We start from the raw sequence: 24,331 nt of genomic DNA, 5'->3' as shown, positions 1-24,331 counted from the left end.
GTCGTACGTACAGGCCTGGGGACGTAAGGTGCCCTCGAACCCTCCCACGGTCCCTAGCGTGGGATTGAGTAGTGGAGGAAGCTTGCCATCAACCCCATATCCAAGCCAGGAGGACCTAGAGGTCTATCTGGAACATACCGATCCAAATATCCTCAACCCGATACGTCGATTCCCGGATAAGGTGGTGGAGAAGGCAAATCTCGCAATACGCAGCACTCAAGACACCACCATCGCACATCGACGAATTGCGGCAGCCCGTATACTACCTAGTGGCGATATTATACTCTTACTAGGCACAGTGGACGACGTCGACCAGCTTACCCGCAAGAAGGACTGGATTAGGGCATTCGGAAACGAAGCACGTATACGAAAACGTACATGGGGCGTCGTCGTACACGGCGTCAACACGAATAATCAACCCCAAACAGCCTCAATTCATATACCCCCCGCTACCTTCAGAGAACGCCCCGGTGTTCGCACAGCTTCCCAGCCTCTATGAATGTCACACACACGGGCTGGCTCCTAAGCGAGTATAAGATCAAGGAACAGAAGCTCACAAATGCCCACCTTGTAGTCATATTTGATGATGAAAGGATTGCTAATTTTGCAATCCAACGCGGCCTTATTATTAAGGGAAGACAGCACAATGTCTCAATATACGACAAAGCAGCCAATCTCCAGCAGTGCTTCAAGTGTCAGATGTATAAACATATCGCCAGGCACTGTCAGCGCCAGATCTGCTGCGCGTACTGCGCTGGATCTCATGATACAGGGGATTGCCCTACACCGAAAGAGAAAGAATACGCTAAATGTGCTAATTGCACCGCAGAAAATGTCCATATCAAAGATCCTGCCAAGAGACTCAATACGAAACACTTTGCGTACGCGAGGGAGTGCCCGATACGAGCTACATGCCTCACAGAGGCACATCAACGACGTACATACGGCCCACAATATCACACTCCTGTGATACGACCTGGCAATAGTCAGCCCGGAGCCATCTCACCAAATGACCCTACACCAGCTGAAGCAGCCAATACAGAGCGAAGTCCTCGCGCACCGGCTCGTACAGCCACCACACGTCGATCTGCCAACTCAAGAAGTAAGAGCGCAGCAGCCGCCCGAAAACGAGTGGCAGAACGATCTGAGCCCGAGCCGATAAGCCCTACATCAGGTGACCCTACCAATAGATCCTCGAAAAAGCCTATAAGAGCGCAGTGGGATAAAGATCTAGTTATAGATGCAGATCCTAATCCTGAACCTAAGACAGGACCTGAGACCCAGATCAAATATACATATAACACACGTGCACGTCAGAATACGAAGCCTCCACCAGGAACCCCGGTTCTGCAATCAGATATTGCTCCACTAGAAATTTCACATGTGCAAGCTGTTAGGACTGTCCGCCGAAGTAAGAGTGTGCGTACGATCCCAGACGATGACTCATCTGAGGATGAACTTACCCAGCCATCAATCCACGAAGCCCCTCAGGATCCAATCGAGCCAGCTCAGGAGGCTGATACGCTAATGACCACGAACCTTGAAGACAGCACCTGGGCTAACAATCAGTAATGTATCGTAACACCAATCGACTACAAATCCTGCAGGCTAACTGCTGGAAATCGCGGGACGAGGTCCAGATGCATCTCTTTGGTGAGAGCGAGGTGCAAAATTACGATATCCTGGCTATCCAGGAACCCTACATCAACAAACATACCGACCCACTAACAACATACTCACTAGCGCTCAAGGGCAGCTTCCATATCCTACTGCAGCCCACACCCAAGGAAGAATACAAGAAACGCCCACGAGTCTGTTTCTACGTCAATAGAGGGCTAGATCCAGCCACATGGGAGGTCCAATACCATAATAGAGATCTGAGCACATTGACACTTCATACAGCCGCCCATGGAACCATCCATATTCACAATGTATACAATCCAGGAGTCAATAGCAACGAGGAATCTGTAATTAGCGCCCTGCAAACCGCCATGGCACCTAGGGCGCAGCATATTGTATTGGGGGACTTCAACCGACATCACCCGCTGTGGGCGGGCCCGCGGTACCGACACGTTGACGAGGAGGCCACCGAATTGATTAATCTTATGGATGAGCATGGGCTCGAGCAGCTCTTGCCACCAGGCACGATCACGTACGAGAGGGTTAACGCCAAATCTACAATTGATCTGGTGTGGGCATCGCACAATCTAGCCAACCGGGTAGTGAGCTGCGACACCAAGCCAGAGTGGTGGTACGGAGCAGATCATGTCCCAATCTCCACTCAATTTGACCTTACAGCTATACGTGTTCCTCCATTGGTTCGCAAGCAGTGGAATGCAACAGATTGGGACCTCTTCCTTAAACTGATGGACATATACAATTGGCACCCAAGGGAGCTCAATGACAATGAGGCGATCAATGAGGCGATCCGCTATCTAGTTGAGGCAATCAATCAGGCAGCTGAGCAAGCGACACCTACAAAACAGATCAGCATCTACTCACGAGCGGGCTACACCCCAGAGATGGCGAAGCTTAAACACCACGTATCTAGGTGTAGACGACACGCACGTCGTATAAATACAGATCAGGCATGGGAGGACTACGCAGAGGCTAGGAAAGAGATGAAACGGCGCACCAATGAGCTCGCACGAGATCTACATCGCCAACGAATTGAGCAGGCAACAGAGTCAATAGATGGATTCTGGAGAATTGCCCGTTGGGTCCGCAATAGGGGCAAACCACGTGCCACGTTTACCCCAACGTTACACTACAATAACACGAGTTACACAGCCCCAAAGGAGAAAGCAGCCCTATTCCGAGAGGTCCTCCACCCAGAGCCCCCGGAGGCAGATCTGTCAGATATTGGGCCACAATATAGATATCCCAAACCGTATACGATGCCACCAATCACGTTAGACGAAGTCCGAACGGCAGTAACCAACGTGAAGCCCGACAAAGCACCAGGGCCAGATGGAATCCCCAATCTGGTCCTACAAAGGCTGCTCCCTACTATCGAGGCCTATCTCGTTAATCTCTTTAATGCATGTCTACGTCAACAATACTGCCCTGACCATTTCCGAAAGTCGACAACAGTCATCCTTCGCAAGCCTGGAAAGCCTGATTACTCTGATCCAAAGGCGTACCGCCCAATAGCGTTACTGAGCACGATTGGCAAAGCACTAGAATCAGTGTTAGCCAGACGTCTCAGCTATCTAGTGGAGCAATATAATCTTTTACCAAAGCAACATATTGGAGGACGTCGCGGCCGCTCATGCGAACTAGCAATCCATCTCTTACTAGAAGAGACCCATAGTGCGTGGAGAGAGGGCTCACGAGTAGCCTCAGGGCTTGCACTTGACGCGGCAGGGGCTTTTGACAACGTCAATCATATAAGGCTGATACACGACCTACGAAAGCGCCAGGTGCCAGATGACCTGATTGGCTGGATTGAGAGCTTTCTAAGCAATCGCCGCACGTCAATCACACTCCTAGAGGGCAATATGGGGGAATTTCTAGTCAATACAGGCATTCCGCAGGGCTCCCCATTGTCACCAATCCTATTCCTATTCTTTAATGCAGATCTTATTGAGCAGATACTCGCCGAGTGCCCGGACGTGATTGTACTTGGATATATTGACGACATCTTCATCATGACATATGGGACCTCCGCCGCAGCCAACTGCCACACACTCACCAAAGTACACCAGGTTGCAGAGCGCTGGGAGAGGACACATGCCTCTAAATTTGCGCCTGCCAAATATCAACTTACCCACTTTTGGCGGAAGCACCAAATGGTGCCTAAGCCGAGTGGTAGGCTGGATGTACCTCTCATAATCAAGGGAGTAGAAATTAAGCCTACGGACTCAATCAAATATCTAGGAGTTTATCTGGATACCCACCTCACTGGGGAAGTGCACGTACAGGAGATGAGAAAGAAGGCTGCAAAACTGGTGGCGGGATTAAGCTCAATCGCAGGATCGACATGGGGAACGCCCCTGGTTCATCTAAGGAAGATATACACGGCTGTCCTCCAACCACAGATCATGTACGCGTGCTCCACGTGGTATATACGAGGTGGAAGAGGGTTCACCGGTGCGCAGCGAGCTGCAGAGCAAGCCATCCGATCGATCCAGGATCAGGCTCTTCACCAGATATCCGGCGCGTTCAAACGTACGTCACGACAGGCCCTAGAGGTCTGTCTCCATGTACCACCTGCAGAGCTCACGCTCGCAAAGCTGGCTGAGGAGGCCTGCCTGCGGATCATGACCTCACCACTTCGATCTACGCTTTACCAAATACGTGGCCAAGCCCACTGTAACGACCCATACACGTCGCCACTTCATCGATTGGAAACAGCCATCGACCGCAAACTGGGGAGTGATACTAGCCAACGCATCGAGACAATCTACCCCTTTGTAGTGCCACCGTGGTGGGAGCCACCAGAAGCAAGGATTGACGATACCCGTGAGGAGGCTATCAAGGCTATTGAAGCAATCTCAGGAACAGATACAACAATACAGTTCTTTACCGATGGGAGCGGCTTTGACAATGGGATTGGGGCAGCGGTCTACTCATCAATAGGACAGGCTTATAAGCCAGTAGGCTCATCTGACACACATACTGTTTATGCAGGGGAACTGGAGGGAATCGATGCGGCATTGGAAATCCTACTCCGAAGCCAGCCATGCGACGACAACCCACACGAAGCCACAATCTACACAGATAATCAAGCCGCAATACGCGCCACATGCCAGCCAGGGCGGTCCTCTGGGCAGTATATCCTTCGACGGATCGTACGACACCTGGGCCTCCTACGCGACAACCGATCTCGATGGCGTGTACGACTACAGTGGGTGCCAGGCCACGAAGGGGTCCCAGGCAACGAGAAAGCAGACCAGCTGGCAAAGTTGGCTGCAGTCGAGGCGACACGGCGTACACAGGAGAACGCCCGCATAGCCAGGATCAGCGCACCCAATCAGACTACACCACACGCCGCACGAATGTCGTATATTCCAAATCAGTCAACTATCCTTATGGCAGTGTGTCGCCAGAGGCTACATGCAGGCTTTGCAAAGAGGTGGAAGGAACAGTGGGAGCATGCCAACCATGGACGGCATCTCTATCGGATAATCAAAGCACCAACGAAGATGGTGTTGCAGCTGCACGAGGGATTACGACGGGCTTGGAGTTCAGTGTTAATCCAACTACAAACAGGTAAATCAGCGCTACGCAGCTTCCTAGCGAGTGTACGGATTGAAGACTCACCTCAATGCGAATGTGGCCTTGGGGATCAGGATACGGCCCACGTCCTCATACGGTGTCCTACCCATATAAACCTGCGTATGGAGACTCTCTGGAAAGAAGCACGCGAAACAGATTATCGGAAGCTCCTTAGCGAACCTCAGTGGGTTCGGCAGAGTATTGAATTTATGATGCGGACTGGTCTATTGACGCAGTTCCATCACGTAACCCCCTTAACAACCACGCGCTCACAGTGAGTGCGACACTACCCTGATGAAGAGTAACCATGTTGATTCGGCTTGGACGGATCAGCCACTTGACACGTTTGGAAATAGAACCGGGCACCAAAACATAAATATCACGTCACCCCGCACCGAGATCCTTCACTCATTTTGTATATATACACATTTCCTTTGTTGGTTCGGCGTTCTGTTCGCTCGTTATCTGTTGTTGGTGGTCTTCGGATCTGGATACGGATACGTGTCGAGACTTTCGCGTGGAGTTGACTAAGTCAGCGTCAAGCCGGAAGCGTCTTGGCACGTTGACGTTGATTTATGCTTTTATACGGTAGTACGCCCGCTGCCCAATTAGAAGGCGCCGCCGGCCACTAGGCTTAGATGCGTGTATGAATCAATCAATCAATCAATCAATCAATCAACCTCAGTGGGTTCGGCAGAGTATTGAATTTATGATGCGGACTGGTCTATTGACGCAGTTCCATCATATAACCCCCTTAACAACCACGCGCTCACAGTGAGTGCGACACTACCCTGATGAAGAGTAACCACGTTGATTCGGCTCGGACGGATCAGCCACTTGACACGTTTGGAAATAGAACTGGGCACCAAAACATAAATATCACGTCACCCCGCACCGAGATCCTTCACTCTTTTTGTATATATACACATTTCCTTTGTTGGTTCGGCGTTCTGTTCGCTCGTTATCTGTTGTTGGTGGTCCTCGGATCTGGATACGGATACGTGTCGAGACTTTCGCGTGGAGTTGACTAAGTCAGCGCCAAGCCGGAAGCGTCTTGGCACGTTGACGTTGATTTATGCTTTTATACGGTAGTACGCCCGCTGCCCAATTAGAAGGCGCCGCCGGCCACTAGGCTTAGATGCGTGTATGAATCAATCAATCAATCAATCAATCAATATATCTGGGTCTTTTTACATGAAAAAGACTTATGTCCTATCTCTTAACAGTTATAACATTGAAATGGTCCTGTGCGTGGTTCAAAGGCTCAAGTGTATGCAGATTCTCCTGCTATGTTGAAGTAGTTACCTTCTAGTAGGCGTTTGGCGTCTGTTCCTTTGATGATATATACCATCATAGATCTATACGCTTTATTAGAGTCCTTCTTGCTAAGCCAGGTTATCTTGGCAATGTCGATATTGTTCTCTTTTCCTAAGGCCTCGACTGCTCCTAGCAGGACATTACCATCCATATCTAGGATCGCTGTCTGGCTAGCGTTGTCAATTTTGACTGGGTAGAGCTGATCTCATAACACTTTCCATCCTGGTATATTTAACTTTTGGGCAGCCTCTTTGACCTGTATGATCTTGTCCTCCTGTCTACAAATAATTTGACTTGATCCGCGTTCTTTGGATCCTTAATTACTGCTGCACAGCGCCAGGTCTCCATTTCTTCATTTCCTTGTATCTCCTTTTTGATCATTTGTCTGACATTGGCTATCTGCGCCTTGGATTTGTCTTCTTCTCTAATGCGAGACGTATTAATTGTGCAGAATAGTGTATTAGTTATTGTAGGAGGCACTGGAGGGCCGAGAGGGCCTAGGCGTATACCATATTAGTGAACAGATTGGCTGTTGGTTATATCTGCAAATGATGGCTATGAATTGGTCTGCATTAGAGCTACGTTGGCTGGTGCTTTCGCGATGGTGTCCAGCTACTCCCGGAGTTGCTTGCAGTCTTCCGCAGATTGGCTTTGGGTTGCTTCTATTTAGGCCTGTAGTCCCTTAATCATGTCGTTTTATTCCTAGATGATTTTTTCTTGTTTATTGAGTGTTTCTTTCAAATTTTTGATCTCCTGATAGGTGCCCTCTAAGTACTGAAACATCTTTCTAAGCATCGCTTGGTTTTCGTCCTGAGCGTACTGTCTCTCCTCAATCTGGTTAGCAGCTTTCCTAACTGCAGTTGGCTTTACTTTTGATGTCGTCCTCCTAGTTGCAGCGGTGGCATCGGTGCTGTCAGCACCTTCCAGAGCTTCTCAAGCTCTCGTTGACGGCACTACGACGCGTCCTGCACGCGTCGTTACGGCCGGATCTTCCTCCATCGCGCCTCCAGCCCTCTTCGTCTTCAACCCAACTACCCGGGATCTTTCCCAATATCCTAGCTCAATATGATCTCTCTTCCTATATCACAGATAAGTTCAATTTTGTCTTCTAGGAAACTCCTCGGGGCCAGGTCTAGTTGGTCAAAAGCCCAACATTATATCCAAATCCCAACGGCGCTAAACTACATGCGGTAAGTTAGGCGGCGCTGGAGACTGTCAGATAATCCGGCTTTCAAACGAGGCAGAGAGATCGACTGTTCAATCTTACAGGTCTAAAAGGCACCTTTAGGCATATATCTGGGCACCTAGATTTCAGCCCAATATTTACCCCTCCTGATAGCTCACAAATCACCCCGCCAAAGGTGTCTATAAAGGACCCGGCTTTAAAAACTTGAAAGACAGACACAGAACTCAATACATACAATCTTGCTAGTCACTTCTTTTCTTTGATCCTAGTAAAACACTCTTCAGGATTGGCCTGGAATAAACCGACCAATCCGACAATTAAGAGTCTGACTACCCCTACCGGCTCTATATCAACATGTTGTCCAACATTGCCACCAAGTATAAGCTCAATTCCCCAGAGGATTGGGACGATTGGCAAAACGAACTTCTCAATCGGGCCAGAGCCAATGATCTTCTTCCCATTCTCCAGGGAACTGAGAGACCAATCAAGAAACCTGTTCGACCAAAGATACAGGACTATCTACCTGAATCCCAGAACACTACACAAAACCGTGTAGGTGCAGCTCAAGGAACGCGTCAGAACTCTGCTCAATCAACCCAAACCACCGCAACTGAAGATATAACTGATGATCGCACTGAACAGAGGGCAAGAAATGACTTCAACCTACGTCTCAATAACTACAAAATGGAGTTCAGTGAGTGGGAGGTTTAGCGTAGAGACATCGACAAAATCTTTGAATGGATGAAGCGGACAGTGTGCCACAGCTATCTTAAGACCTGTGTGCACGTGACACACAGTTGGAAGGAAGCATACAATAACTTGAAGACGCAAGTTGGCCAAGGATCGCGAGAAATCCAGTGATGAATACGAGATGACTATAACCAGCACATGAAACCTTTCAGAGGCACTCCGCGAGATCTGGAGGCTTGGTTAATCAAGTGGGAAGAAATCATGCTTCAAGGAAAGAAGAAATCCATGTCCTTTGCCCAAGATACGGAGGACTGGGCATCTAGGTTTCTCGAAGCTATTCGACCACTAGATGAGGCGTGGGTAACGTCTTTTGAGCACTCAATCGATCCAAAGATTGATGACAAATCTCTTACCTATAAGGATCTGTCAAATGGCTTCCGGAGACTCATCCCACGACTCCGTACAAAACGACAATCCTATATAATAAAAGGCTCTTTCGCCACTCATCTGGGTAAGAGCGACGACAGCGAAGAAGAAAATGAAGAAAGCTTGCAGCGAGGGAGAGCTGTGGAGCGTGGTCGACGACGTTCGCGATCACAATCATTTGAAGGAGGACAGCGCAGCGGATTTGCTCCAGATAAAAGAGGTGGACCTGAACCGACCTGCCCTGCATGCGGAGGCATGCACTTTATTGACTTCTGCTTCTATATTTTTGGTTATAAGGCTCCTCAAGAGTTTGAGCCAAGACTTTGGCTTCAACAAAGAGCCGATAGATGGCTTAACAGCAATGCACCATTAGCAAAAGAGGTAAGACGTGTACTAACCAAAGAACAGGGACAAGCTCCTTCTCAAAGGAAAGAACGATCTCACTCTAGAAGTCAATCCCAAGAGCGACGAGAACCTATAACTCAAAATACTCAGAATGAGGTGACTTTCCAAGGAGAAACAGCAAGTTCGAATTGACTCTTTAAGACGGCAGTAGGCAGCTGCAAATCGACCTGCTACATTCGCATGGAAAAGGATTTGGCTGCACTGTCAATTAACGAATATCCTTTAAAACATTCAGCTTTATTGGATTCAGGGTCATCAATTCACGTTTTTAATGAGATAGAAAGGTTTGTGAACTTCCGGAAAGCGACAGCAGGAGACTTCCTATGGGCAGGCACCCACCAAGTACCTGTCTTAGGATATGGAGAAGTGGATATCGAAATCCACGGCCTTGGTGGAAGACTTCAAATTCTGCGCCTTTATAACGTGGCATACTGCAAGGACTTTGTGGCAAACCTGGTGTCTTTCCAACAACTAAGAAAGCATGGAATCTGGTGGGACACCAGAAGAGGCTTCGACTGCCTTCGGAACGAGAAAAATCAAGTCCTTGCATATGTAAAAGAGAGGGAAGGTCAATTTGTACTCGAACATATCGCCAACGACCATCCTCTCGTAAAAATGGCCTTCATGATACGACGGCACCGCTTCAATTCGTGGACAGTCAGAAAAGAACGAAAAGCTGACGCTAAGAGATGGCATGCTCGCCTTGGCCATCCTGGACCCCAAGCTATCGAACACCTTGCCACAACGACAAAAGGTGTAAGAGTGACTGGCCTATCCAAAGGTCCTACCACTGTACAGTGTGAAGCCTGTGGAAGGGCAAAAGCCAGACGAATCATACGATGAGAAGAAAGAAATATTGTGGAACGACCTGGCGTGCATCTAGCGATTGATTTTCATGACTTTCAGAAAAGCTCAATGAATGGAGAAAAGACATTGATGCTTATAACTGATCGATTTAGCGGTTTTATCTGGGACTTTTATATGACGTCGCACAAAAGCGTGGAGATCTTAGAAACTCTGAAATGGTTCTTTGAATATCTGAAAAAGCACCATGATGTTAGTCCGATCAAGATTGAGATAGATAATGAGATATTCTTACACCGACCTGAGATAAAGGAGTGGCTGATTACCAAACATGTTACTATCGAGCCCTCAACGGCAAATAATCAAGGACAAAACGGTGCCACTGAGCGCTCAGGGGGTGTCATCAAGGATAAGGCTAGGGCCATGAGAAATGGTGCAAAGTTACCTACGGATTTATGGTCAGAAATATACCGAGCCTCAATCTATCTTTACAACTGTACCCCGAAGTTCATGTACAACTGGAAAACGCCATACAATAGGTTCCATACTTACGTTGCTTTGCAAAATGGAATTTGCATACAAGATCAGAAACCTCAGCTTGCTCACCTGAAGGTATATGGCTGTAAAGCATATGCCCTCACATCGGAGTATCAACTCAAGAAAAATCGACTTCAACGCTTCAATCCGCGAGCATGGGTAGGCTATCTCGTTGGATATGACTCAACAAATGTTTATAGGATTTGGAATCCTTCGACAGGGAGGATCGTGCGAGCAAGGGACGTTATTTTTAACGAGGATGAAGTCTTCAGTGGAGATATCCAAGATATCAAGGATGATCTCCTTCATGTGTCTGTTGAAGAACTGACAATCTTGCTGAACAAGATAGATATCCGAGTACAGTCAGGTGAAGTCGAAGATAATGCTAACTTTGGAGATGAGATGGAGGATTTGGTGTTTGACGGAAATAGGCACAACGATGAGCGTATGACAACAACAGGCTCGGTGACTGGTTCTGGATTTGAAGATTCAAGTCAGCTTGATTCGGACTATCCAAGCGGCCCATCTCTGATGCCAGGAGAAGGATTATTAGAGGGGATTGATAAATATGCTTATCCTACACCTCCAGATACGCCTCCGAGCGCACTGTTGGCGGCTAGCATAACTATCGTCCATGAAAATGACCTCAACCTCCGTCAGAGCTCTGAGCACGCAGCTGGAACGTCAACTGGCGGGGTCAGGCCCAGAGGGTCGCTTGTTCAGGAAGCAACCACCAAGGAAGGTCCCAGAGGGGCTCTTGATGGTGTAGGCACGGTCAGGTCCAGAGGATCGCGTGCTGAGTTTGGGGACAGGCCCAGAGGGTCGCCCAATCTGCGTGACTCCATGGTAGGTCTCAGAGAGGCTCATGGCAGGCATATCCTTGAGGACGGACCCAGAGGGTCGCTTGAGAAGAACGGGGTAGGCTTCAGAGAGGCTCCTGTTAAAACCGTCGCCGCTGCTTTGACTACGCAACGAGGAGAGCTCAATCCTTGGAGGTTTGCTTTTCTAGCAGGCACACGACATCGTCAGTATGAGGTGAACACAGTCAAATTTGATCACGTGAGCCTCTAATGACGTCTAAGGTCAGGACGTCGACTTCAGTCAGTTCTAGTCCGCGACCTACCGCCTGCTCCCAAGAGTCACCGTGAAGTGGAAAAACATCCTTTAGGTTGGTTATTTGAGGAGGCTGAGAGAGATCATCTTAAAAGTCACGATCCATCTGGCTCTTGGACAACGGTGCCTATCGGTAAGGCAAAAGGAAAGCAGATTCTCGATTGTATGTGGGTATATGTCTATAAGCAGGACAAGAAAGGTCGTCTAGTCAAGTGCAAGGCACGACTCGTGGTAAGAGGTGATCAAGAGAAAAGAGATGATACAAGGGACACGTATGCTGCTACTCTTGCTGCGAGATCTTTTAGGACATTTATGGCTATTGCTGCGCGCTTCAATCTGGAACTCAAGCAATATGACACTGTCAATGCCTTCGTTAATGCCATACTGGACGAAGAGATCTTTATGAGAATGGCTCCTGGATATCGTGAGTCTGGAAAAATATATCGACTGAACAAGGCTCTTTACGGATTGCGTAGATCACCACTCCTATGGCAAAAGGAACTTACCAGCACCCTCGTAGAGTTGGGTTTCAAAACAGTGCCTCACGAACCGTGTTGCATGTTGAAATCTGGGATCATACTGTTCTTTTATGTAGACGATATCGTTGTCGCATATAAGAAGAGCCACCAACCAGAAGCTGACTCAGTCATGAACCAACTTCGTGCCAAATACAAAATATCCGGAGGAGGAGACCTGGAGTGGTTCCTAGGTATGAGAGTTATACGGGATCGAAGCAATAAGGTGATCTAGCTCAGTCAAGCCACCTATATCGATAAAATTGCGAAGTTAGCCGACACTCGACAAACTGACGACACACCAATGGCTCGAGAAGAATTACTCCCATACGAAGGAATGGCCACCTACAAAAGTAACCATCAATATCAACGAAAAGTTGGCTCAATCATGTACGTGGCAGTAAGCACTCGACCTGACGTGGCTTTTGCCGTCTCACGGCTTTCACGGTTCTTGTCAAATCCCGGACCAAAGCACCATCAAGCTGCTAACAAGGTTTTATGCTACCTCGAACGTCATCGTGCGTACGCCTTGAGGCTTGGAGGAGGTGAAGATTATTCAGTATCAACAGACGCCTCCTTTGCAGATAATACACTTGACCGTAAGAGCTCGTAAGCATACGTCATGACACTTTTTGGTGGAACGATAGGATGGCAAGCGAACAAGCAGGATACGGTAACAACGTCAACCACTGAAGCTGAACTGTTAGCTCTCGCTCAGGGGGTGAAAGAAGGCAAATATGTCCTTCAATTGCTTCTGGAGTTGGAGATACGTTTTAGAACACCTACTCTTCACGTTTTCTGCGATAACCAGCAAACTCTAGGATTGCTGGAGAAGGACGCTCCGCGACTGCGTACGAAGCTCCGACACGTCGATATTCATAATCACTGGGTACGACAAGAGGTGCAGAAGGGAGACATCCAAGTGCACTACATGCCCATAAAAGATATGATTGCCAACGGCCTGACCAAGGCACTCAGCAAACAGGAACACCAAAAGTTCCTCAATCAAATCGGAGTAGAGGATATCGACAGCTATCTCACTCCCCAGCAAAAGGATATGGAGAACCCGGATATCGAAGAATTACTTTCTCTCAATGACGTGCCCGACAACTTATGAAGCTATTCCAGCTTTGCAAGCAGTTGCTTTCTGCAGCTGAGGGGGTGTGTCAGATAATCCGGCTTTCAAACGAGGCAGAAAGATCGACTGTTCAATCTTACAGGTCTAAAAGGCACCTTTAGGCATATATCTGGGCACCTAGATTTCAGCCCAATATTTACCCCTCCTGATAGCTCACAAATCACCCCGCCAAAGGTGTCTATAAAGGACCCGGCTTTAAAAACTTGAAAGACAGACACAGAACTCAATACATACAATCTTGCTAGTCACTTCTTTTCTTTGATCCTAGTAAAACACTCTTCAGGATTGGCCTGGAATAAACCGACCAATCCGACACTTGGTGCTTCTTCAGTGCCTCGAGATCTTTGATGGCTGCAGCTACGTATGCGCGTATATCAGGGTCATCTGCAAACCGTGGTTCTGGCCACGGAGTGCCCTTTTTACCTCTTTTCGGGCCCATGCTTCAACCACGTCGATTGAGCAGGCGAAAGTTGGTAAATACACTGTCAAGGAGGTCTATTTTCACTGAGATTCTTTCCAGCAGTACTTTTTACCTGCGTGGGTTTTCATAGGTGCGCGAGGTTTTTTTTATTTTTGCATGTATGACTCTGATAGGGGTGAGGCCAGTAGGGTGTCACCAAGGCTTCCAGTGGTCTGTCATAGCCAGTAGGGCTGGGTACGGATAATAAACTTGATTAATAATAATAATAATAATAATAATAAGGGAATTAGTAGGGACACCACAAGTTTTTAGTAGCCACACCACAACTGATTATGTAATATTTGTCGTTATGTAATCTCACCTCACCACTCCCCAACTAATTACTATGGCAACAGTATGCACCTAATTATTATTATTATTTGATGCTTCCGACGCAAATCAGCAACATTTTTGACTCACTATTTGACTCGCTATTTGACTCAATTTCTCACTCATTTCTCACTATGGAAACCCCATTTGATCAAGCTTACGAGTCCCGAGACAAGATGCTTGCAGAACTCCGTCGCTACGCCTTGTCTCAGGGCTACGTTATCACTACGATTCGATCTAATCCTGGCAAGAATATCACTATTGGCTGCGACCGTGGTGGTGAGTATACTGACCGGATCAACGCACTGGACGGGGCAAAACGCCGGAGGACTAGTACTAGGCGAATTGGATGCAGCTTCCGACTCTATGGATACGTTCATTCAAGAGGCCCCCAAGCCGATGGTAGATGGCGTATAAAGGTGAAAAATCTCGAACATTCTCATGAGCTTGAGGGTGATTTAATTGCCCATCCAGCGGCGCGTACGATTACTTCAGAACAGCGAATTACCATCTGTAATCAGCTTGATGAGGGTATCCCTCCACGGCAGATTATCAGCTTGATCAAAAAGAGTGACCCTACTCTGCTAATTATACCAATGGATTTATATAACCTCAGGAAGGCCTTTCTGCGTGAACAACTTGCTGGGCGTACTCCAATACAATATCTTCAAGAGCAACTACTTATCCATAAGTGGAAGTTTGCATTCAAACAAGATATAGAAGGATGTATTACATTTTTTATGTTTGCTCACCCAGAATCGATTCAATACGCTAATCAGTTTAACAGGGTATTCATTTTAGATTGCACTTATAAGACGAATCGCTATGAGATGCCGTTACTCCATATTATAGGCGTTTCACCATCAAATACGACATTCAGTGTTGCCTTTTGCTTTATGCAAAATGAGCAGGAAGAGTCATATAAATGGGCATTAAAAACTTTCTTTTCATGGCTTGAATCCCCTATGTTCCAACTACCGGTTCTTTGTACTGATCGAGATCTCGCTATATTAGCTACACTTCGCGATGATTATCCAGAGAGTCCGCATTTACTTTGCTTATGGCATATCAATAAGAACATTGCTGCCAAAGTAAAAGAATACTTTGCGACTAGTGAAGCATGGGATGAATTTCTCTCTGGATGGCAAAGTCTTGTTAATTCACCAACGGAGCATGAATATGAGGCGAGACTATTAGATTTTGACAAGAAATATCAATCAGTATCACCCTATGCCTTACGATATATCAAAGAAACATGGCTAATCTATAAAGAAAAGGTGATCCGCTGTTGGACTAACCAATACCTCCATCTTGGTAATTCGTCAACCTCACGAGTAGAGGGTTCACATGCCTTTCTCAAGAAGTATATATAGGCCTCAACCGGCGATATACTGACTGTCTGGGGCCGAGTGAGGCATGCGGTACATAAGCAGATCGATGCTCTAGTATATGAGGTTAGACATGACCAACTAAACAGCCTTATATTCTGCCAATCTTTTCTATACTCGCAGATTAACCAGAGAGCTTCACACTACGCAATCAATCGTGTCCACGATCAAGTTAATATAGCTAAGAGAGCTACATCCCTTGCCCCTTTACCAGAGTGCTCTAATAGCTTCACTAGGACAATGGGCCTTCCATGTGCCCACCGAATCGCACGGTTGCTAGAGAAAAAGCATCCTATTCCATTAACAGATATTCATCCTTTTTGGAGGCAAAATATAGCACCAGACAATCGATCTGAGTACCTGCCACTACTCGAACCTCGATTGCCTATACCGAAGGCAAAAAGATCAGATAAAAAGGGTGGAAATCCAAAGGTAGATGTCGAAAAGGGGACTCCAACTGCAACTGCAACGGGCAAGAGAAAAGCGCCTTCTAAGTGCTCGAACTGCGGGGTAATTGGGCATACAATCAGATCATGTAAAGTAAAATAATTCCAATCAATCTGCATGCCAGGTTGAGGCATCTTAATCATATAAGAATTGGCCAAACTATCAATGCCATAATAATTAGTTTGGGGGTGTGGTGAGATTACATAACGACAAATATTACATAATCAGTTGTGGTGTGGCTACTAAAAACTTGTGGTGTCCCTACTAATTCCCTAATAATAATAATAAAACACCTAATTAGCTAGTAAGGAATATTTCCTCCATCCGCGGCTATTACTGCCTGACAACGAGCCTGCATACTATGAATAAGCTGAATAAGGAAGCTCTCAGGAACTGCGTCCCATGCAGCTCGAACTACCTCTCGGAGCTGATCATAGGATAATTCTTCATCGTCTGGATATAATATGGGATATATGCCTCGAGAATGAAGTTCTTCTTTCGTAAAAGAACTCGAATGCCCTGGGGCTCCATCCTGCATCAACTGTAGATATAAACCCTCCTGGCGCATTAACCGAAGATATCCATCAATCAATGGCACAGTTCGTTCACAGTACCGCTCAGCATTGATAGAGTTCCATTCTTTTTCCTAAAATAGACATGGGCCTTTCATATTTCTATGAAATGACCCCCAGAACATCCATCCTCGACGTCGTGAGATTTTTGAACGAACACAGGTATCATCCAATTCTTCACCAGCCTTACGAGTCACGTAAATGAGAGTATGAGAGCCTGATGTAACCCATGTTTCATCCGTCCATAAAGGCTGTTTCCATTGTTCAAATGTCCATTGTATATGTTCTAGAGCCCATATAAGCCGTTGCCGTCGATTTTCAGGACTTAAGTAAGGTTTGCGAAGCGCCTTACATCGTATATAACCTCTTTTCTTCAAGGAATAGGCGAGTGTAGTTGGTGCCACATTGAGATTAAGCGCCTTGATAACCTTGTGATATGACATGCAACGATTCCTCTTAGATGAAAATATCGACTCAATGATCTCATCCATTTGAGCTTCAGAGAGCTTAGGTGGAGCTCCACGCGCTTTTTTAGGAGTAACCTGACTAGACTGACACGCATATTGAACCTGATTTTGTGTAATATTGAGTTGTTTCGCTATTTGTTCATAGGTAAATCCTGCTTCTCGCAAGGTTTGAACACGAATACGATCGTCTCGGGTTAAGCGTGTGCTATACTGCTTTGGTGAGGCAGGCTCGTTCGTGGATTCGTTCGTGGACATATTCGGAGGCTCTTTTGTAGGCTCATTCGTAGGCTCAGACATTGTGGCAGGCTCTATGCGGCGTGGTAAGTAATATGTGTCAACATCTCAGCATAGACTCTAACACCTCCTGTAGTAGATGGATAACCGACACAGGAAGGCGGTGGGCATACCCCTGCAGTCCCACCGTACTATGGAAATTACCTGGGTAGACCGTAGTATACTTAGAAAGCGGTGCGCTGTGTCTGTCCAGATTGATAAGTAGTTCGGTCTCAGTGTAGGCCTTGCCTTTAACACATCCGGCAACCACTTCTCTGCCAGCCTTAACAACTTCCATTACTTCCTAAGAGCACTTAGGCTTCGTTCCTACCCTCGTTGAGATAGATTCATCAGTCACTTCAAAACATTTGGGGGTTCTATCTCAATCTCAGAGCTGGCTGAACTCGAGGGTGCCCTGTCACTCCCCTAGAACAGGTTTGTGTCGGGTGGTTTTCGTATCCAGATATCCCTCTTGCGATCACTTTGGCTTTTGAAAAAGCCCCTAGGCATCTTTCCATACAGCAGTAATCGAAAGAATCTCGCATTGCCTCAGCCGATCTTTCAATCGACTGCTCCACTGACGTGGAGAGATTTGATATGGTGTCTACTATGTAGATCCATATGCATGGGTTATTCTACGCGTAGATAAATAACGCGGGAGCCCCCTATCCACACCGCGCAGCGTGAGAGCGCGCATAAAGTAGAGTGCGAAGAAATAAGAGTGCGATGTGACAGCCAGCGTGTGTGTGTGTGTGTGTGTGTGTGTGTGTGTGTGTGTATTTAACGGCCGTGGTTCGTGACTCGCACGCTTCCCACCGATCCCTACTGGGACATAGGCCGCCGAGGGGTAAGCCTCGGGTTTCAGGTCCTATCAGATTTATGTACAAATAAGAGACTCTTTGGCACGTTTCCATAGCTGCCGTGGTCTTACAGGGAGGTCCTCTTTGAGTGGGTTTTGGGTATTTGCCAGCTGCAATGGTCCGCCTACACTCCATGACCTATTACTCCACCACTATCATAACTGAACAGTAAGTTTTGCAGAGAGGGAAAGAAAGAAGAGAAGAGAAAGAAAGAAGGAGAAGAAAAATGTAAAGGAAGAGTAGGGCTGTCTTAGCTAGGTGCTAAGGAGAGGTTGGCGAGGACAGATATCCTCAAAGAAGTGGGTCTCTGCTAGCCATGTGGCTAGCTTTTGTGCTCCTTTAGCAGTGCCTAAGAGAAAAGAGATGACCTCAGAAGGGGGCCCAGGAGGCCGAGGGGCTCAGTCTCTTAGCTATATGACAGAAGAAGAAGTGCAGAGGTGCTTTTCGTGCTCCGCATCGGCAGAGAAGATAAGCATCATCATGGTTAAAACGTTCATGGTAGTCTGCAAAGTCTCCATGACCAGTACGGGCCGCAATAATACGGCCAAGGTCAAGTCGGTTGAGTTGAAGCTCCCCAGGGCGCTTAGGGGAAGTAGTTATTTCTAGATCTTGATAACTCTGTGGTGCCACCTTCTCCCATTGTGACTGAGCAGCGGATAGGGATTGAGTCTTGGCGTATCTCTTTAGCGAGGCGTATGAGGACTTGTATGAAGAGGGGGGGATAGAGGCAGCTCCTTCCTTGGCAGCGAGATCAGCCGCTTCATTCTCAGGGATTATGGTGTGTCCAGGGACCCATCGGATTTGGATTGATCCACTTTTGTGTGTGGTAGCCTTTCGCGTAGTGGCCAGGCGGCTGCAAGGGTGCGAAAGGATTCAAAGACTTCTTGAGAGGATCCTGTAGAGGGAGATAGGAGGCGCGTGGCAACTTCCAGGTTGTCAAGACAGATCCATAAGTTGGTAGCAAATTGAGCTGTTGGGTATGCTATTGCTGCTTGAGCACCAGCTAGAGCAGCTTCTGCTTCGGCATCGAAGACTTCTTTCCCATGTCCGTATGAGAGCGAGGAGCGGAGGAACTGATGGTGTGCTTGAAATCCAATATAGCCACCCCCTGCACGTCCGTCTACTAGCCTAGATCCATCTGAAAAGATTACAATATCTGAGCTAGGGATGGTGCGTTGGAAAGCCGTGAAATCAGCCGCTGCCTGTTCCTTAGTGCGTCCCATGGGAGCTCCTATTATTATTATTATTATTATTATTATTAATCAAGTTTATTGTCTATACCCAGCCCTACTGGCTATGACAGACCACTAGAAGCCTTGGTGACACCCTACTGGCCTCACCCCTATCAGAGTCATACATGCAAAATTCAAAAATCACTATCTCGTCCCCATATGGCCGATATGCCAGGGACCTTTGGGCACTCTCCCTAGGCTAATCCTTCCGGAGATCCCTTATAGTTCCAAACCCGTGGGCACGCCTAGTCCGTACAAACCCTGACTAGTGTGCCCTTATCCCTACCCATCCTCCAAATGGGAGCTCCTATTATTATTATTATTATTATTCAAGTTTATTGTCCGTACCCAGCCCTATTGGCTATGACAGACCTCTGGAAGCCTTGGTGAGACCCTACAGGCCTCACCCCTATCAGAATCCTACATACAAAAATTCAAAATAAATCACTATCTCGTCCCCATGTGGCCGATATGCCAGGGACCTTTGGGCACTCTCCCTAGGCTAATCCTTCCGGAGATCCCTTATAGTTCCAAACCCGTGGGCACACCTAATCAGTACAAACTCTGACTAGTGTGCCCTCACCCCTATTCATCCCCCCCTAGGGATATTGGGGGGATACACATTAAGCTACTATACATTTATATATGCACCCATAGTAACCGGCTGCCGCTTCTGTCCTCTCAAGCTAGATACAATAGTTCCTTATCTTTCCTATTGCTCCACTACCGCCCACTCTCCAACCACTTCTGAGCTTCCAGTTACCAATATCGGCATCGCAGCCTACTTATTGGCCGTCACAGTCTTGCCCCATAAGGGACTAACCACTAGCTAGGCTAGCCTCGGGTGTCCTGTCCCGTGGGTGGGTCGGATGGTTTTTAAAAGGGTTCCCGAGAATTGGTGCGGTTCTTAGGGCAAAAGAACTATTATTATTATTATTATTAATCAAGTTTATTGTCTATACCCAGCCCTACTGGCTATGACAGACCACTAGAAGCCTTGGTGACACCCTACTGGCCTCACCCCTATCAGAGTCATACATGCAAAATTCAAAAATCACTATCTCGTCCCCATATGGCCGATATGCCAGGGACCTTTGGGCACTCTCCCTAGGCTAATCCTTCCGGAGATCCCTTATAGTTCCAAACCCGTGGGCACGCCTAGTCCGTACAAACCCTGACTAGTGTGCCCTTATCCCTACCCATCCCCCCCTAGGGATATTGGGGGGATACACATTAAGCTACTATACATTTATATATGCACCCATAGTAACCGGCTGCCGCTTCTGTCCTCTCAAGCTAGATACAATAGTTCCTTATCTTTCCTATTGCTCCACTACCGCCCACTCTCCAACCACTTCTGAGCTTCCAGTTACCAATATCGGCATCGCAGCCTACTTATTGGCCGTCACAGTCTTGCCCCATAAGGGACTAACCACTAGCTAGGCTAGCCTCGGGTGTCCTGTCCCGTGGGCGGGTCGGATGGTTTTTAAAAGGGTTCCCGAGAATTGGTGCGGTTCTTAGGGCAAAAGCCCTACGGTGGCTAGATATAAAGCGCTAGCACGCGAGCCTTGGCAGCGGCACCCACTTGCAGCTGCCACGATAATTTGTGGTAATTGTTTTGGTGAGGGGTGTAGGAGTCGAACCTAAGGCCTTGTCAATCAGCGAAGATGGGTACCGAATGGAGGCCCCAAGGATAGCCGTTACCACTTCAGCTATCCGCCCCCCATACACAGCATATTGCTACACGGGATGGCAATGTTGATACACAGGATGGCGAAGACGATAGGCAAGATATACCTGAGCAGGATACAGCTATTATAGAGAGTGACGATACTGTTCCGACAACTAAACAGCATGCTCTTTCACATAAGCGTAAACGAGCACCGAGTCCATCTAAAAATGAGCCTTGCATCAAAGCCGAACCTACCTCTCCGGATGGGGGCTCAAGACCAAGATCTCGATTCCCAAGGAGACGATTTTGGGAGAGTGAAACTCCCGAGCCTTTTCAGATTCAAAACGAAATTGCCACTCTTATTGCAGAAACAGAGGCACTCATCGAAGAGGGGAATGAAGTGGAAAGAATCTATGACGAAGAGCACAGAGCTTACGAAGTATTAATAAATACTAATCCCTGTACTGAATCGACCAGTACTGAGGTTAACGAAGAGAATATTGATCATGCTCTAGAGTTAGAGGGTGCTGAACAAGTTGATACTACCGATAATGCTTCACTTGATGTCCCTACTACTAATACACGCCGAAAGCACGGAATTGCAAAACCTAAAAAGCAATTTTAGTTACAGATTTTTTCTTAGGATTATAAATGGTGGTTAATAAAAGTTGTCTGCTTATTATTATTTTGCTTTGGGTTATCCTTGTTCTATTGTGCAGTAGCGCTATTAGCTTTACTAATTTATTAGCTGTTACTCTTTACATCTTATGACACTAGACCGTTAGAGAGCTTGCTAGTTCATATATTGGTTGACTTACAAAACTTCAAACCCTTGCATGGAGTAGCTTGGAGTGAGAATGGGCAAGTGCGTGTGAACTTCAATGAGGTTATTACTATGACAGATTCCGCAGCTCTGATTGGTCAAAGCTGGAACCTCTTTTATGTCAATCGAATCTGATTGGCTCGTTTAATCTACTAGTGCGTGAAATGTACCCTATTTATAGTAATATATTACGACTAATGAAAAATACAGTATTAAGTAATGCCAATAGAATTTGCAATGCGGGGTCCGTGGCGGCCAATCACACGCTGAAATTTCCATTGTATTACTAGTGATGTTTTCATTACAATTAATCAGCAGATCTGGCCAATCAAAATGGCGCGTGTTACATGTTGGCAAATGTAAAATTTGTAAAATACTCATGTTGTCCTCAACGTACGATTAGACTGCCGTAATACAGTTAGCTTCGAATGATTATAAAAATGGCCGCATCAAGTCAATCAATAAGGCGGCTTTGGCATATGATGTTCCTCAATCGAGTCTTCAAAGATACGTCAAAGGGACCAAAAGGCGCAGTAACACTGCTGCAAATTCTCGAAAACTTACAGATACTGAAGAATATACTCTTATTACATGGATATTGAATATGGGAAGACGTGGCTTACCATCACAAACATCAACTGTACGATATTTGGCCCAGCTACTATTCTCTGCAAGAGTATCTCTCAGTACAGCTTCTATTGAAGAGAAATAGGTGAATCGATTCGTTAAATGTTACGATGAATTATCTACCAAATATACTCGGAAATATGACTATCTGTGACGGCCAAGCATGAGGCTATTCAGAAATGTGTATGGTTCGTAGAACCGCTGGTTGGTCGCGGGTAGGGTTAGCTATGAGGGTTGTTCCTGGTCACGTGAGCACGCCACGTGAAGGGCATCCAGGGATAGTCTCACATTCATGTTTTCTCCTTTCCTCTCCATGCTTAGTTTTCTCGTGTTTAGCTTCCAATATTATTATGTTGATTGAGCCCTTACATTAAACTAAGCATCATCCCTATTTTTTCCACGCCTTGACAGCTATCTGACAACGTCGTTAATATTCATTAATAACACCGTCTTAGCAACAAGGCACCACTTTATCCTAATTTCCTAAAATTTCGAAAACCGAATAGAACCGAACCGATAGAATAGAACTCGCGATGCCTCGTGTCAGTCAGCTGCCTGAAGAGGTACTTGCCAACTTACGAGAGGATCGTCTCCTTTCGTACATGGAAGAATTCGACAAGGCAGATCCAGAAGCTATTTTCGAGAAAACTTACATAGAAGAAGAATCCGTCAAAGAGGCAGAAGAGAATCTTAATACTCCAGGTGGAGTAAATATTAATCAGAATCAGAATCAGAAAGAAGAACTTACCCGACTCAAGAAAGAAGTGAAAGAGGCTCGTCGCGAGGCTAAGCAAAACGCCGACAATATTATTGAACTGCAAGGAGAACGTGACCAGTACATGCAAGCTTTTGCTAAGTTGCATCTCCAAACTGGTGGTCGGGGTGATAGCGAGGAAGGCACACCAAGACCGACCCTCACACCAAAATCTACTAAGTTACCCAAGGGAGCGAAGCTCTCAGACGGTGTCAATCCAACCTTTGAGTCTTGGTTGATTGACGTGGAAGGAACCCTAAAGAGCAACGCGGATTACTATCCAAATGCGAAGGATTGAATTCTTTTGTGAAGAAAATGTGCGAGGGTCAGGGAGCCAAGCATTTGATGCCCCGTCTCCGTAAGGACTCTTCTCATTCATTCATGGATGCTGATGACATGTTTAACCACTTGAAGACCATTTTCGAAGACGTTAATTAAGTCACCAATGCAAGAGCGAGATACCGTGCTTTCCAGATGACGAGCAAGATGAGATTCCAGGATTTCCTAACTAAATTCACTCACAAAGCTCAAGAATCCAAGACCGACATTCGATCTTGGAAGACCTTTACAGCAAGCTGAGTTTTGAGCTGCAGCGTAAGTTGACTGACGAAGCAGATGACCCAGACCTCGACTAGGCTGGTTTTGTGAGAAAAGTTACAAAGACAGCAAATCACCTTAAAGCAATCTCTGCTGTTGAGAGCAAAGTACTCCGTCGCAGTATAAATACAAATTCGAGTGCCAATTCCAACACTGCTAACTCTATTTGCTTAACTCCTGCGAACCGTTCCTCCCCTGTAGACCTCGGCAAAACCCAACCCGGAACACCCCCCTTGAGCCCAAAACCCAGCCCAGGTAAAACCCGGAACACCCCCCCTGAGCCCAAGCCCAGCCCAGTTGGGTTACCCAGGTTGTTTCATTTTAGTATAATTTTCCCAACTAGGCCACGCCAAGCGTATAATTCTGCTGACTAACTTCAATAAAATACTGTTATTTACACCTGTTCCAGTCACCTCCGTGGTTTCGATTAATATATAGTCCTTAAACATACGAAATCTTGAGTAATTCGGCTGTTTCT

General features: G+C 46.8%; 6 protein-coding genes across 6 annotated transcripts, besides 18 other annotated features; 4 read left to right on the top strand and 2 right to left on the bottom strand.

Moving 5' to 3' along the window:
* The first annotated feature begins 1,679 nt into the window (after positions 1-1,679).
* Positions 1,680-5,426: a mobile genetic element.
* Positions 5,427-5,869: 443 nt separating this feature from the next.
* Positions 5,870-5,899: a microsatellite.
* Positions 5,900-6,369: 470 nt separating this feature from the next.
* Positions 6,370-6,396: a microsatellite.
* A 1,681-nt stretch (positions 6,397-8,077) lies between these two features.
* On the top strand, positions 8,078-8,468 carry TSTA_005980 (uncharacterized protein; the record flags this gene model as incomplete). Its single annotated transcript, XM_002488177.1, has 2 exons — positions 8,078-8,390; positions 8,419-8,468. 2 exons carry the CDS (start codon positions 8,078-8,080, stop codon positions 8,466-8,468), a joined length of 363 nt encoding a protein of 120 aa, XP_002488222.1.
* A 143-nt stretch (positions 8,469-8,611) lies between these two features.
* On the top strand, positions 8,612-13,548 carry TSTA_005970 (uncharacterized protein; the record flags this gene model as incomplete). The annotated part of the gene is made up of 8 exons (XM_002488176.1): positions 8,612-9,220; positions 9,248-9,365; positions 9,396-10,000; positions 10,026-10,117; positions 10,204-11,644; positions 11,687-12,407; positions 12,459-12,812; positions 12,861-13,548. The coding sequence occupies 8 exons, from the start codon at positions 8,612-8,614 to the stop codon at positions 13,328-13,330; spliced, it is 4,410 nt and encodes a 1,469-aa protein (XP_002488221.1). The 3' UTR covers positions 13,331-13,548.
* Positions 9,443-11,113: a mobile genetic element.
* Positions 9,773-10,552: a mobile genetic element.
* Positions 11,717-13,240: a mobile genetic element.
* A 478-nt stretch (positions 13,549-14,026) lies between the features above and the next one.
* Positions 14,027-14,053: a microsatellite.
* A 171-nt stretch (positions 14,054-14,224) lies between these two features.
* Positions 14,225-16,078, top strand: TSTA_005960 (uncharacterized protein; the record flags this gene model as incomplete). Its single annotated transcript, XM_002488175.1, has 2 exons — positions 14,225-15,418; positions 15,515-16,078. The coding sequence occupies exons 1-2, from the start codon at positions 14,276-14,278 to the stop codon at positions 16,076-16,078; spliced, it is 1,707 nt and encodes a 568-aa protein (XP_002488220.1). The 5' UTR covers positions 14,225-14,275.
* Positions 14,300-16,075: a mobile genetic element.
* A 199-nt stretch (positions 16,079-16,277) lies between the features above and the next one.
* TSTA_005950 (uncharacterized protein) lies at positions 16,278-17,312 on the bottom strand (the record flags this gene model as incomplete). The annotated part of the gene is made up of 2 exons (XM_002488174.1): positions 16,278-16,622; positions 16,707-17,312. 2 exons carry the CDS (start codon positions 17,310-17,312, stop codon positions 16,278-16,280), a joined length of 951 nt encoding a protein of 316 aa, XP_002488219.1.
* Positions 16,281-17,216: a mobile genetic element.
* Positions 16,449-17,162: a mobile genetic element.
* Positions 17,313-18,028: 716 nt separating the features above from the next.
* Positions 18,029-18,066: a microsatellite.
* Positions 18,067-18,329: 263 nt separating this feature from the next.
* Positions 18,330-18,373: a microsatellite.
* A 144-nt stretch (positions 18,374-18,517) lies between these two features.
* On the bottom strand, positions 18,518-19,371 carry TSTA_005940 (uncharacterized protein; the record flags this gene model as incomplete). Its single annotated transcript, XM_002488173.1, has 2 exons — positions 18,518-18,979; positions 19,030-19,371. The coding sequence occupies 2 exons, from the start codon at positions 19,369-19,371 to the stop codon at positions 18,518-18,520; spliced, it is 804 nt and encodes a 267-aa protein (XP_002488218.1).
* Positions 18,632-18,955: a mobile genetic element.
* Positions 19,033-19,335: a mobile genetic element.
* A 9-nt stretch (positions 19,372-19,380) lies between the features above and the next one.
* Positions 19,381-19,409: a microsatellite.
* Positions 19,410-19,688: 279 nt separating this feature from the next.
* Positions 19,689-19,710: a microsatellite.
* A 592-nt stretch (positions 19,711-20,302) lies between these two features.
* Positions 20,303-20,322: a microsatellite.
* Positions 20,323-22,287: 1,965 nt separating this feature from the next.
* Positions 22,288-22,650: a mobile genetic element.
* A 385-nt stretch (positions 22,651-23,035) lies between these two features.
* On the top strand, positions 23,036-23,554 carry TSTA_005930 (uncharacterized protein; the record flags this gene model as incomplete). Its single annotated transcript, XM_002488172.1, has 2 exons — positions 23,036-23,209; positions 23,231-23,554. The coding sequence occupies 2 exons, from the start codon at positions 23,036-23,038 to the stop codon at positions 23,552-23,554; spliced, it is 498 nt and encodes a 165-aa protein (XP_002488217.1).
* Between the last annotated feature and the right edge of the window lie 777 nt (positions 23,555-24,331).

The sequence above is a fragment of the Talaromyces stipitatus genome, genomic scaffold (genome assembly GCF_000003125.1).
Source record: "Talaromyces stipitatus ATCC 10500 scf_1105507295517 genomic scaffold, whole genome shotgun sequence".
NCBI lineage: Eukaryota > Fungi > Ascomycota > Eurotiomycetes > Eurotiales > Trichocomaceae > Talaromyces > Talaromyces stipitatus.
Note: the sequence above shows the minus strand (reverse complement) of the source record. Positions and strands in the feature narration are given on the sequence as shown.